This window comes from Taudactylus pleione, unplaced genomic scaffold, assembly GCF_031769625.1.
Source record: "Taudactylus pleione unplaced genomic scaffold, aTauple2 ptg000696l, whole genome shotgun sequence".
In the NCBI taxonomy this organism is placed as follows: domain Eukaryota; kingdom Metazoa; phylum Chordata; class Amphibia; order Anura; family Myobatrachidae; genus Taudactylus; species Taudactylus pleione.
Window position 1 is genome coordinate 96,295 of NW_028285098.1, and position 13,411 is coordinate 109,705.

Sequence of the window (13,411 nt, forward strand, 5' to 3'; positions counted from 1 at the left end):
CTTCAACTCTTAGGCACCAAACGAAAAACTGGTCCTCTAGTGCTGGAGACCGGGTATAGGGGGAGAGGGAGTCTGCGCTGCTGGAAAAAATAAAATAAACCGTTTGGTGTCCAGACTCCAGCTCACCACCTATACCCAGCGTGATTCCGGTGTCCCCCATGGAGGAGAAAGCTCCTTCCTAGCGGTGAGGGTATCTGTGACTAGATTAACCTTTTCAGCGCTGGCAGTACCAGGAGCTACTCTCCCAGTCCCCAGCGCACATGGCCGCTTTGGATACGTAAAGAACGAAACCAAAAACAAAATGGAGACAGGAACGGATTGGTTCATATGGGTAACACTACCACTAGTCTGCTTTAGTAAATGTGGGAGCATTGCAATTCCGGTCCCAGTGGAACAGATGGGGATGTGGGCTAAATCAAACCAGTTTTGGCCCTGATGCCAAATGGTTAATATCCAGTCACTCTGAACCTCAACTTCTCTAAAACCTATAAACCAGGTGAACAAATCCAAGCACAGGGGCATCAAGAGCTGGGCAGGGCTGTATTATATCAGCTATATGCTATATTGTATTATACAGTGCTATATCTATGCCTGCCAACACAAAAAGAAAGGCAAGACAGAAAACTTTCTGGTGCGGATGGTGGCACTGGGCTGGCGTACAGCAGGACAGTCTCTGGATGTTGGCGAGCCTCTAAGGGAGGATCTGCACAGGGACAGTCACCATCTGGGAGTAGAGCAAGTCAAGATCCTCATGTAGAAGAGGTTCAGCCCATGCATTGAGCTACAAAGTCTATCTCTGCGAATAATGATCAGTGTCTGGAGGACCTATGTTTCTCAATACTCATTTACTTCCAACTTGTGATTTTCAGGATGGTTTGGGACAAAGTGTTAATACGGAGTTCCCACAATGCTCAGAATTCTCCCGGATGTAGCTGGCAGCTATTACTGAGGGTCGGATGTTCCTACACCACTAGTGCCATGGGAGCTACACATAGCATGGAAGATGCTGCCTCAGCTCTTGCATCCGCTGTATTCTGTCTGTTCCTTACTTGGAAAGCTCCGTTTCCCTGTAGGATTTCCATAGCACGGAGTGTGCCGAAGCTCGGACAGCCATCTTGCAGATCTCCTCTTTCTTCTTCCTCCACTAGGGGGGGCACAGGGATCACTCTGGGTATAGCCTAGATAGGGAGAATCTGGGCACCACACGGTTACTAATTTTCTTCAAGATGGGGCTTGTTCTCAGCACAAAACAGTCTTTCCAACCCGAGTTGGTCTTCATATTCCACTTGAACCAGGACATTGCGATGCTGGCGGCTTTGGGTCCTCCTTACGGAGGAGGAAGGATCTCTCCCCTTGTGGGATGATGTTAGGGCTTCGCAGGTAAGTCAATAGGACAGGTGAGTTCAAAGACATTTAGGCCCACAGGTTGGGCTGCTCCTAAACAGACCATCTGTCAGGATTACACCGAGGCAGGGAAATCTGTTACATAAGTGGTGGCCAAAACTGCGGGCACTTTTTGAAATTTGAATGTTTTTCAACTTCGAATGCTTATATAAAAACTGTGTCACTTTATGCAGTCCAATGATTCATATATCGAATGAAAGGAAATTTAATGCGGAATTCAACACAATAAACAGAGGTCAAATATTAGCATTTCAAGGGAAGTTAAGCAGTGAAATCAACACTTAAGACAGTAACATCATAAGTACACAGGGATTTTCACCCTATCCTTTATTTTTCAAGACAGCAGCACAGCGATGTGTCAATGAGCCAAACAATGTTTTGGACCTCTTCCTTCTTTATTATGTGGTGCCATGAGACAATTATAGCCTCAATTAATTGTCTTTTATTGGATGGACACCTCAGATGTACCAGTTTTTTTTCAAACTGAACCAGAAATGCTAATGGCCGCAGAAGACATCCATCTGTCCCTTACGCAAATTAGTTTTATTCTCCTATCATCAACAGCTGTTGTGCACTTTTTCCGGCCTTTTCCTTCTTTGTTTTGTATAGATTGTGTTTCCTGATAGCGTAAACAAAACTTTCGTACTCCTGATGTTGTCACATTCCCACCAACTTATCTCGCAATTGCTGTATACGAAAGACCATTTTCACGTAACACCACAATACTGGATCACGTCGCTGTGCTGCGGTCTTAAAAATAAAGGATGCCCAACGAAATACTGATAGGACAGTAACATCATACGTACACAGGGATTTTCACGGCATAACGTCCCTTATAATGCAATTATTTGACCTGTTTATTGTGTTGAATGCAGCATTAAATTTCCTTGCATTTGATATATGAATCATTGCACTGTGTGAAGTTTAACAGTTATTATAAGCATTCGAAGTTGAAAAACATTCAAATTTCAAAAAGTGTCCCCAATTTTGGCCACCAGTGTACATTATGCCAGACGGCTGACCGTTCCGTTCCACCGGTGGTCAGCTGTGTGCCAGGTAGCCGCCTAGTCCTCTGTGCAAGCTTTTAAAGTCCTACAGGTTTAATGTCTCTGCGGCCAAGCTTTGGTAGGAAGGTGCTGCAGAAGCTTTGTGTAGTCACCATGGTACCAGTGTCCCCATCGGGTTCAGTGAAGAATTTAAAAACGCACAAAAAAAATTACGTTTAGCCAACAATCCCCCTCCAATAATTAGCAGCGCTCAGAGCAGGTCAGAAGATTAGAATTGATGTCTTCATATTTACATTTATAATGAAACAAACAAGCCTTCCAGTATTAGCCATAAGAAATCACGTACAAATGACACAGTAAGTGAATAAAACCAGATTTTCGCAAACGTCTGGGCTCAAAAACCAAAAAAAATTGCAATAGACTCCCTCAGATTCACTCAGGGGAACATGAAACCTCTAACATCTCCAAACTTCTGCAATACATGATAATTAACCCTCAACCCCCCCCCCCCCGGTTCCCTGTACCTGACGCGGTAGCAATGGAGTTTCGCGTGGAAGGGGCGAGGGTGGAACTGGTGCTCAGGCCCAGGCCCAGGCTGCCGACGTTGAGGTTAGAAGAGGCGGGCGGAGCGCTGGGGACTGCGCTGGAGGCCAGGGAGAAGGTGGTGACCGATGAGTGCAAGCTGGGATCGCTCTCCATGCTGGTGTGCTGAGGGAGGACAGAAAGAGGAGGTCACCAGAAAATCAAACATGGGAACATCAGACAAGTCATGGGGTTTACGTCTAGGTAGGACACTGCTGACATTTATTCATAGCGGCTGTTACATGAACTGAAGTGTACGGATGCTGGAGGCCATCGGTTACCAATAACTGATCGGGTGGCCAGCCAGCCCGCTTAACTCTGGCATGTTCTGTCCCCCCTTGACGGCCATTGTGAGAGGCCAGGAAGGGTCTACTGACATGCGGGTTATTGGGGAACTCGTTGCCTGCACTCACCATGGGAGTGGATGATGAGGTCCTCACGGTGGATGATACAGTCGCCTGGTGTTGGGAGGGTAACGTACTGCGGGAGGAAGAGAAAGGCATATTACATGGTCACTATGATGAAGCACCAGCAGGGGGCGCTGTGGGGCTCCCTGGAATTTATTACACCCCTACCTGCTGAGCTGAGTGGAGACGGGTGGGTTCGGTAGCTCCTCGACGTGGCTCATGACACTCAGTTGCGAGGGGTGAGGCCCAGCGGTGGCCAGCAAGGAGGATGCAGACACGGGGTCGCTGAGGGAGGCGATGCTGGGAGCAGAAGACGAATCTGCTTTTATCGTGGGTGCTGAGGGCACTGAATGACAAAGACAGGACACATGAACAGTTACACCAATGCTAGGGGGGAGAGCAGCCCTTCTCCCCCCAACACTTATGTTGAACATGCGACGGCGTAAGTATTCATGAGGTACAGGTTCCTAATGAAGCCACAGAGCGGCCTTATTCCAAATGCTTATGCAAATTGATAAAAAGATCAAAAACATTTTCTCAGACCTTAATAATCCACAAGGAAAAACGATAAAACGTTGTACAGATTCGTCACAATCATCAGACAACAAAACGTCCGACTTTTTCTCTGACCGTCTGGTTAGTGTAGCACACACTGTCCCCCCTTTAAGGCTACGGACAGTCGGAAAGGGTCTACGGGTGTGCTGGCGCCCTCTCCTGGAGGACCAAGGAAGCGGCTGGACACAGACTTACCTTCTCCTGATACAGGAGCCTGCATTGTGGAAGTTTGCGTGGAGCTGAAGCCGTTCTGCAAAGAGAAGGTGACGGTGTTACCAGAAAAAAATAAAAAAAATAAAGGTCCATCATAAGGTGACGCTCGCGCAAACGGGAGATGATTTGCGTATTCAGTGGAAATTAAAGCTACAAATAGGTTTTTTTTTTTTTTTTCTACATTTAGTATATAACGCCCTAAGGTCCAACACAATCGAGGAGATAAAGCAGCTATTAATTCTCCACGTGGTTCGTGGGCGCAGGAAGCATCCGCTGGGGCGGTGTTGCACAGACTTGCAGTACCTTGGGCTGGCCGAGATCCTTCTGTGGCGACGAGGAGGAGGAAGAGAGAGGGTAGCGCCGGGTCTGAGTGGACCTCTGCTCATACATGGGGCCCTGAGAATTGACCTGTGAGGTAAATGTTGCCGCTTGGATACCGCTTCCTGGATACGCAGCCTCCGGGCTCTGGCTGCTGACCGCGCTGCTGGACAGGTCGCTGCGGGAAACAAGAACAGTTTAGAAGACGAGCCCATGTGATGCCGAGCTGCGTTAGGACATGTGCGCACGCCAGGAAGATCCACAAGCGCACCTGAGGTATCGTTCGCGAGCGCTGCGTTACTGTGGCACAAACTGTCCCCCCTTTGTGGCTATAGATGAAGCTAGAAAGGGTCTACGGTTGTGCAGCATGCGGGGAACGGGGCACAAAACGACACCACATGGACATACGGAGACCACAGCCTGGTCAGCTGCCACAAAGCCAGGCACGATCAGCGTTCAATCTCTAACATGTAACCAGAGTTTATTCGCAGTTGCATTGCAACATGGTTTGTCCAAGTACACAGGTACTTGCTCTTTAACTTTACTCCCAAATCAGAATCAGGCCCAATGTCTGGTAATAAAGCAGACAATGGTAGGAAAGCAGCACAGAGGAATTCAGAGAAGAGGAGGGGGAGGGGGAGAGTGTTTTATGGAAGCACTTACCTTGCCGGGCTGGTGTACAGGTTGCTCTGAGGCTGGCTCACGGCTGCATTCGCTGTTGTAGAGGGTTCGTACTCCTGGAGGACTGGCTCAGAGCCAAACTGCAAGGCCCCAAACTGCAGGTTCAGCCCAGCGATGTCAGCCGTCCCCGGCATCTCCACGGCCAGCGCCGGAATCTGATGGCAGAACGGAGTGTGAGAAACACAACACCGCAAACCCGACTGCGCACGGGCATCATTGCAGCAATCTGTGCGGGGCGTCAAGCCAGCAGCAACAGCGCCACCACCAACAGGCCAGTCACCCAGGATAAGAGCGTGGCTTTAGGCAGCGACGAAGACGCCAGTTACCTTGGATGTGAGCGACGCTTTCTTCTTCTGAACCTTCATCTTATGGTGAGCCGGCTGAGGACTTCCCGACTGATTCTCGGACGACACTGGGGACATTTGAGTGGGGTGGCTGGCTTTGCCAGTCAAGGGCGAGGATGGGCAAACAGTCACGGCAGACGGCACACTTGCCACGGGCGATTTCTCCTGAAGGTACACATCCATCATGGCCGACGTCTGAGGGAAACTCTGCCGCTTATTGAATGGGTCGGATGGGCTCTTCAGGTCTGGAGAGGTCCAAGTAATTAATGCCACAGAGCAGGGTAACAAGAGATAGACTTAACAAAACGGTCTTAGAAGAACTTACCAAACTGCCCCAGAGAAGGCGGTTGGGTTGTGGAGCCCATGTCCCACGTGGTGTTACTGGAGGAGTCAGACTGCGAATGCTGAACCGCAAGGTGAGCCAGTGCCTGCGCCGTCTTAAACTGCTCCAGGAACTGCGATCCGGTGGTACTGCCGCCCTTAGGCTCCCCGTCACCAAACCCTTTACTCAACATGCCAACCTGTGGAAGATTGGCATTTACTGGATGTTGCTAGGGGGATGTAGGACTTGGAGGCCACTGTTACATTGTAGCTCCCGCACACAGAGCCATCAGCCAGTAGAATGGACCAACAGCCATGACGGGAACAATTACTATTGCATGCACTGTCCCCCCTTAGTGACGACTCATACAGTCAGGAAGGGTCTACTGGCATGCCACAAAGTACGTTATTACCCCCAGGGTTCCTGGAGACACAGCCCGTGCCAAAACACAGCTGTAACAGCTAACAATGATCCAATAAGAAGATAAATTCAGAATATTGGCGTCCACAACCTACCATGCTATGGTGAGAGAAGGACGTGCCGTGACCAGCCTGGGAGAGGGCGCCCTGCTTGGAGTTGCTGAAGACGAGGGGTTGCGATAAGGTGGGGTTCTGCGAGGAGTCCAGATTGGAGGCATCATTCTCTAGGGATGAAGGACTCTTTCCCAACAAGACAGCCAGGTCAATTCTGTGGAGAGCGAGAGCAGACTGATACTAGGTCTAATGTACAGGGGCTGCATATAGTTAGGGAGGAGGGGGGGGGGTCTCACACACCTTTGCCCCGCTGTGATGGTCACGCTCTCCGAGACGAGTGGCACGGAGGACACACTGGAAGCTGTGAAGATCTTGGTCTCAGAAAGCTGTAAATATACAGAGTGGATGAAAAAGAGGGGACAGACATCTGGCCACATGGGGACAGTACATAACAGTGCAACAACCACCTCGGTGATACCTACATCTTCATTCCAGTCCTCTGTCCCCCACTCTTCTGTGGCTGTCCTCCAGGCACCTGGCAGACGAGAAGAAGGAGCACATGGGGGTTACAAGGAGCCCGGCCATGCAGTGGTTGCTGACCACGGCCAGTGATTGTCAGTTCTCCACTTTAGGATCACATATTAGTATAGCACAAGACCCGCAAACAACTCCATATTACAAAACTGCAAAGCTGGCGTGTGCGACGGCCACTGACCACACGGCTGTAAGTGTCTCTACGTCACGTGTTCCTTAGTGTTCACTCCAGCTCCGGTGACACGCAGGGCGCCAGAGTAAAGAGGGTAACTTTGTGCGTGTGCCCGAAAAAGGGGCATGGCCATGAAAAGGGGGCATGTCTATAAGACGCGTCCCCTTTTCGTCATACTTGGGGGCGTGCCCGGCACTTACGGACACGCCGGGCAGCCCCCAAGCGCTGCAAACAGTGAGAATAGATGCCGGGCGCATGCGCCCGGCGTCTATTCTCCGGCGGTGACCGGGTCACAGCACATTTCTCCACCCGCGGGACACTGCGTCCAGCGGGTGAAGACGGCACCCGCAGGCTGTAAGGGCAAGGTGATTTTTGCCCTCCAGAAGGAGGGCAGGGCGCTGCGCCCCGCTAAAACAGCCTAGCGGGAACGCTAGTTCCTGGCCATACACAACATTTAGCTCTTCGTCCAAATATGAAGTAAATAAGAGCAGACTCTTAGATTACCAGTACTCCAGTCTAGGGCCACAGAGCCCAATCCACGTACATTCACCTCTCCAGGTAAAGTAATCCAGATAACTATATACAAACATTCAGCAATATCTGCGTCAACTGTAAATGGCCGCTAAACGTAAAATACAAGTTGCTGTAGACCCAGTATAAAGCGAGCATGACACTCGGGACTTATTCGCAGGTTACTGCTCTCTGTTGTCAGCCAGACTCTCAAGCCGACACTGCGGTCAGCGTCGGAAGTGCGCGGTGGAAAAATGCAATCTTACCCCTCAGCTCTATCAGATAAGATCAGGAACGTTATAATTCGCTTTTCCAAATAAGGCACCTTGTATTTAAGGTTTAACAGCGCTTTACTGTGGGCCGTAAAGCAGCTACTTTACTACTGATTCCAAGCCATATAGATCTCTGCACAGCAATGATAAATCTGCAGCTAGCAGCAGATCACACAACACACTGCAAACTGGATTAACACAAAGCAATTTCTGTCCGTCTAGGAGCAGTCACGTAGGCTGGACAAGAGAAGCGCTGTAATTAAACCACCACAGCGCACTCGCTTAACCAGTCCGGGGAGCTCACGCTCCACGACGATCAGCCCTCTCTTTATATGCAGACACCCAAGATCTGGTAATGAACTACAAGTCCCACAGTTCCGGAGGTGAAGACCCAGACCCATCCCGTGGACCATAACCATCTGTGCTGGGTACTGGCGCAGTGTCTCCACCCCCACACCACCATATCTACATGCCAGCTGCCCGTCTGCACTGTATGACCTCTCAGGCCAGGGATTAGCTGTACACAACAATCAGATACAGGAATAACAAGGTTATCAGGGGCAATGTGAGCACCTGGATGTTTCATACCAGGAGCAGTGGAAAATTTTCGGGGATAATTTGGCCCCTCACCCCCAATGTAATCAAGTCCTGAAACAAAAAAGGGAAAAAAAAAAAAAAAAGACAAAGATCAGATTGAGTCAAAGTGCAGGTTGTCCCCCGAAACTCCTTCCTCACCCCCCATCTATCCACGCCCAATTTACCCCCAAGCTTCAGAACTTACTCTGAAGTCGACTGGCCTCCCCCCACCCCTACCCCCCTAGCACTGGGTTCTCCATTAACCTGCCCCTCGGAGTGAGCCCAGCCAGAACGTTTTCCACCAAACCAATATATATTACCCCCTCTAGTTGTAGACAAGCTTCAATATAAACCCCAACTACTGGTGCTGACTCCTTAGCTGACCCCAACGTGTGAAAAACAGACCAGGCACGGGGAAGGAGGGGGGGAGGGGTGGGACGGACTTGGGAGAACTGGGATAACTGCGGCCACTCATTACGAAGGGAGCAAATACTATTCATATTTATTAACATCTTAGCACATTCCGGACACATTGGCTAGGTGGGCTGATGGCAGAGGAAGCAGGGCAACCTTACTTGTTCCATCGTCAGGCTCAAAGCTAGCAGCGTTGTTCCATGTGCTACTGTTGCCGTAATGGTCTTCTCCACTGGAGGGTTCCGCATAGTCCGCTGGGTTAAAAGTTCTGGAACAGAGAACACCACAGAGTCAAGGGAAGGTCTCGATAAAAACACCCACCAGCATAGAGGGAAAGTAGTAGTATGTACATACCCCATACCCTGTGCTGAGAATCGTCCGCCCCTTCTTCCTGAACCCCCTGGAGGCCGAGATGAAGAAAGTTAAACTCCCACAGCCCCCATTAGTACTGAACATCAGTAATCATTAGTGTCCCTAAATCGAAGACCGGTCACACTGTAGACCAGACTGCTAAGCTCACTAGTTAGAAACACCTATTGTACCACTCGACTGTAAGCCCACTGGAACAGTGCCCCCATGAATCAGAGACGTTTACCTCTGCCTCTCCCGCGCCCTCTGCGCCCCCTCTCTGTGCCTCTGCCAGAAGAGCCACCACTCTTGCATCCTTCCAAACCGTTTTCCTGTGCCCGAACTGGAAGTGAAAGAAGCCAAGGGTGAAAATAAGCAACACTGGCTCCGCCAAGATCCCATAAACACTTAATAGACAGAGGCCCGCTGGGCAGAGCACAGCAGAGGACGGGGCATCCTAGCTCCGCGGCCCTGTGAACCACCAGGCGGGACAAGACAAGGTGGCTTACACTCTCTCCCGCGACTGCCCCCTCGGACCCTCCGGGCGGCTCCTCCGCGCCTGCGACTGAAGTCTCTCTCTCTGTTTTCCCGGGTCTCCTCGCTGGGCTCCGCTTGTCCGGCCTCCTTCTGCCCAGAAACACCTTTCTTCTTACCCACCATCTCCCATGAGTGCTGAGGGTGAGAAGACAATTCTAGCACAAACTACTCGCAGCTCACAGAAAACCGGCGATAATACATGACCGCCCTACACTTGTGTTCCCCAGTACTGCAGACCAGGGTCAATACTCCTGGGCTGCAGACGCAAATAACTGTGGAATAGCTCCCCCATAAAACAAATAAATTCAGAATATACTGATTTCCGGGCAACTTCCCCCATACATTTACCCATTACAGATATAACTCCGCATCTGTTGCGGCTGAGACATAGAACCGTAAGCAGGTGGCCGGTAATTACATCTGTGCCCTGCAAGAGCGTAATGAGCCTCAGGTGGTTAATTTATACTGAAGGGAAAGGATGTGTCACCAGAGAGGTCTGGTCTGGAAAAAGTGACCTACATGGAGGGTATTGTAGGGAGGATCTGTGGGAGCGGCTGAATACAGGCCACTTCTAAGCCCCATGAAGGACATAATTCCACCCAGTCTGGGCCTTTACTGCTTAACGCTGCTCTATCGGAGGGCTGCCAGACTGCAGCGTGTTCTAGAGCCTAAACAGGAAGTACCACGCTGTCATCTAATCTAATCAATCATCACCACTTCCTCATTTCATATAACAAAATGGTGGTGTTCTGCGTTACCCCAGAAGAAAACCTTTCCTAGCTCGCACGTACGCAAGAGCGTTAGATGCTATGCGCACACTCTGCAGCCGCAATAACGCCATGTCTATCAGCGGCCCGTTTTATTATGCAGATTTAAACCAGATTGGTCTATTACAAAAATATGGCAGTGTGCAGGGTGAGCAATCACAGAATGGTTCTCAACAGATTATATATTTTTTTCTTTTAACATTTTTGACCATCCTCTTCTACCCTAAAACCATAGTTGTAATATAGTATATTTAAACAAGCAACAGAGCGGACGTAACCATGTTAGCGCTGGCACTTACGGTGTCTGGGTTCCCTTCCAACAAGACATTAATAGCTCGGTTGACATCCCCGTTACAGTCGTGTAGCGCGATCACACACTCATCCTGGTTCTTCCCTGTAATGTCAATCAGCTGCAGAGAGAGAGGGAAAAGATAATCACTCAGTGACGGAGCACAGCTACTGGCGCACATGGCCTTATACTAGACCCCTCGTGCACTGATCGGCAGGATGACATGATAGACAGAGAAAAGGGCGCTAGCTCACCTGTTTTACTTTCTCTTCGAAGTCGGCATCATTCTGATCTGAGATCATCTGTGCCAGTCTGATCTGCTCAGCAGTGGCCTAGTAGGGCGACAGACAAACAGCGTGAGAGGCGCAATCACCTCCTACCGCGCAGGACTTACTCGCCGCCGCAGGGGACCCGTACCTGTGGCCTCTGCTTGTGCTGTGTCTGAGTTTGTGTCTGCGTCTGTTCCCAGTTGCCCCGGGCACGATTTGCCGCCACCGAGGTCATCATTTACAGTATATACAAATAACAGTATTTACAAGTTACAGCTCTGCAAAGAAAAACAAAAACTAGATGATTATTAATGGCGCAGGCCATGTGCACCTAACGGAGAAACGATAACCGGATGCAGAACGCAACAATGTGATCGTGAACCTGCTGAGGCCGGGAAATTACGTTAAAAATGGCAAAAGGAGTGCGTGTCGGGATGTGAGAAGTGACTTGGTACAGAGACACTAATCCACCACCATATGGACCCGTTCTTCTCAGCACCTCTTAGAGCGTAAGCTCATATGGCCACGGCTTTCCGTATCTTATTTGCATTAAGATGCCTCCGTAATTTGCTCTTTATAAAGAATAATAAAAGACCACTGAGACACCTATATTGCTTGTTAGATGTTACTTATTGAACAACTAAGCTTCATGTAGGTTGACAGAGCCTGGAATAAGCAAATATAAGTAAAACATACGAAGACTTCTGAACCCAACTGGATGGTGGCTCCTAGCACTGACACCTCACAGCAGCTGCTCAGTCAGTAGGGGGGACGGACGGGCCTCACGTGTCACTGCGGGCTATTTAAGGATACAATCTAGCCCTCTCCCTAAGTAACTCTAACAGGCTATGTAACAGTCCTGGATCAGGAACACATGGGAAGACTTGAAAACATGGCTGGCACGGGTATTTGCGGAGATAGTCTAGAACAGTGGTGTCAAACTCGGACCCTCCAGCTGCTGTGGGACTACATATCCCAGCATGCCTGCCACAGTTTTCGCATGCCCTAGTAGCAAAACTGGCAGTGCATTCAGGGATCTGTAGTTCCACTGCAGCTGAAGGGCCCGAGTTTGATGCCACTGGTCTAGAAGATGATCTAGAATTCAGATAGCAAAGTTACTATCACAAAGACGCCGAGGTGGGGGGTGTAGGTCGCTATACCCCAGGTCGATACTAAAGCAGTCATCCTTGAGAAAAATAAGAGTGCGAGTGATGCACAACCAAGTATTTTTACTTTTTTTTTTTTACCACCTTGAAACTGAGTTGAGGGAACAGGGGAGCCCAGGGCTAGTTGCTCCCCACCCCGGGCTGTAAGGCAGCAGACACGTTCCCTGGGGTAAGGTAGGTAGATGAGGGGAGGCTTGCACAGCCCGTTACCTAACCCGTGTGCCAGGGAAGGGGCAGTCACCTACAACGCAGTGCCCTGGGCATCACATTCAGGGCGTCACTAACTCACAATCCCTGGCAGCCAACACTCACTGACCCCATCCTGCACCGCATTACCCTCATTAGAGTGTAAGCTCCGGAGCCCAGGTTACAGTGTCTCTATGGTAAAGTCACACACTGGGTACATTGCATAGAGCAGTTGTGTCAAACTCGGGCCCTTCAACTTACATATGCCAACATGCCCTGCTACAGTTTTAGCATGCCCTAATAGTAAAACTGTGGCACTGCATGCTGGCATGTGTAGTTCCACTGCAGCTGGAGGGCCCGAGTTTGACACCACTGGCGTAGAGTATAGGGAGCTTCACGTAATATGTGCAGGGGCCCAACCTGTGGCTCTTTGGCAGCTGGGGAACTACAAGCCCCAGAAAGCCCTGAGCATGGTAAGAAGAGGGGACTGGCTGGGGCTGAACGCAGTTCCCCAGGAGCTGGGGTGGGGGGTGCGGGAGGCCCCTGGGTGAGCTCTCAGCCTGACACCGGTTGTCTGCGGCCGGCAGCGGCTCCGGGGAGCCAAGGGCCACTCACACGCGGCTGTCCGCCCCCATCTGGCTGGCATCAGACTGAGGGAAACCCCGGGGATGGGTCTCACAGGCCGGGTGCTAGTCGCCGGTAAAGGTGCAGATGGGCGGCGGGGATCCCTAATCGAGCCCGAGGCTTTGGCCGGCCCGTAGGCCGCGGGACGGATGAGAGGCTACGGGGAACCTGTGTGTCTCCGGCCCGGTCCCCCAAGCTTCCCTCCCCCTCTCCGGGCCCGGCTTGAGCCCGGTTCCCCTCCCTCGCTCCCCAGGTCTCCCCCTCCCACCGTGCGGCAGCCGCGCTCCGTCCTTACCTGCGGCCCCTCCGCTCTCTCCTCACACCACGTGACCTCGCCGCCGCTCCGCCCCCTCTGCTCTCTCACACACCACGTGACCTCGCCGCCGCTCCGCCCCCCGACGCGCGCTGCGTTCCACCTCTCGCTCGGCCGCTGGTAGGCTG

The 13,411-nt window shown here is 51.0% G+C and overlaps 1 protein-coding gene across 12 annotated transcripts in view; it reads right to left on the reverse strand.

Moving 5' to 3' along the window:
- UBAP2L (ubiquitin associated protein 2 like) overlaps positions 1–13,376 on the reverse strand; it is a 31,753-nt gene extending 18,377 nt beyond the window's left edge. For 7 of the 12 annotated variants that reach the window (XM_088456332.1, XM_088456322.1, XM_088456327.1 and 4 more), the window contains exons 1-20: positions 13,266–13,376; positions 11,143–11,272; positions 10,980–11,057; positions 10,736–10,846; positions 9,642–9,804; positions 9,380–9,475; positions 9,139–9,184; positions 8,946–9,052; positions 8,368–8,442; positions 6,789–6,841; positions 6,607–6,692; positions 6,349–6,520; positions 5,837–6,032; positions 5,494–5,756; positions 5,150–5,322; positions 4,472–4,664; positions 4,151–4,205; positions 3,569–3,746; positions 3,407–3,473; positions 2,936–3,119 (exon numbers count right to left, since the gene is read on the reverse strand). In XM_088456332.1, coding sequence (XP_088312458.1) covers positions 2,936–3,119; positions 3,407–3,473; positions 3,569–3,746; positions 4,151–4,205; positions 4,472–4,664; positions 5,150–5,322; positions 5,494–5,756; positions 5,837–6,032; positions 6,349–6,520; positions 6,607–6,692; positions 6,789–6,841; positions 8,368–8,442; positions 8,946–9,052; positions 9,139–9,184; positions 9,380–9,475; positions 9,642–9,804; positions 10,736–10,846; positions 10,980–11,057; positions 11,143–11,232 — 2,386 coding nt within the window. In that variant the 5' untranslated portion in view covers positions 11,233–11,272; positions 13,266–13,376. The other 5 variants (XM_088456331.1, XM_088456323.1, XM_088456326.1 and 2 more) reach the window with 3 other exon arrangements.
- Positions 13,377–13,411: the final 35 nt, after the last annotated feature.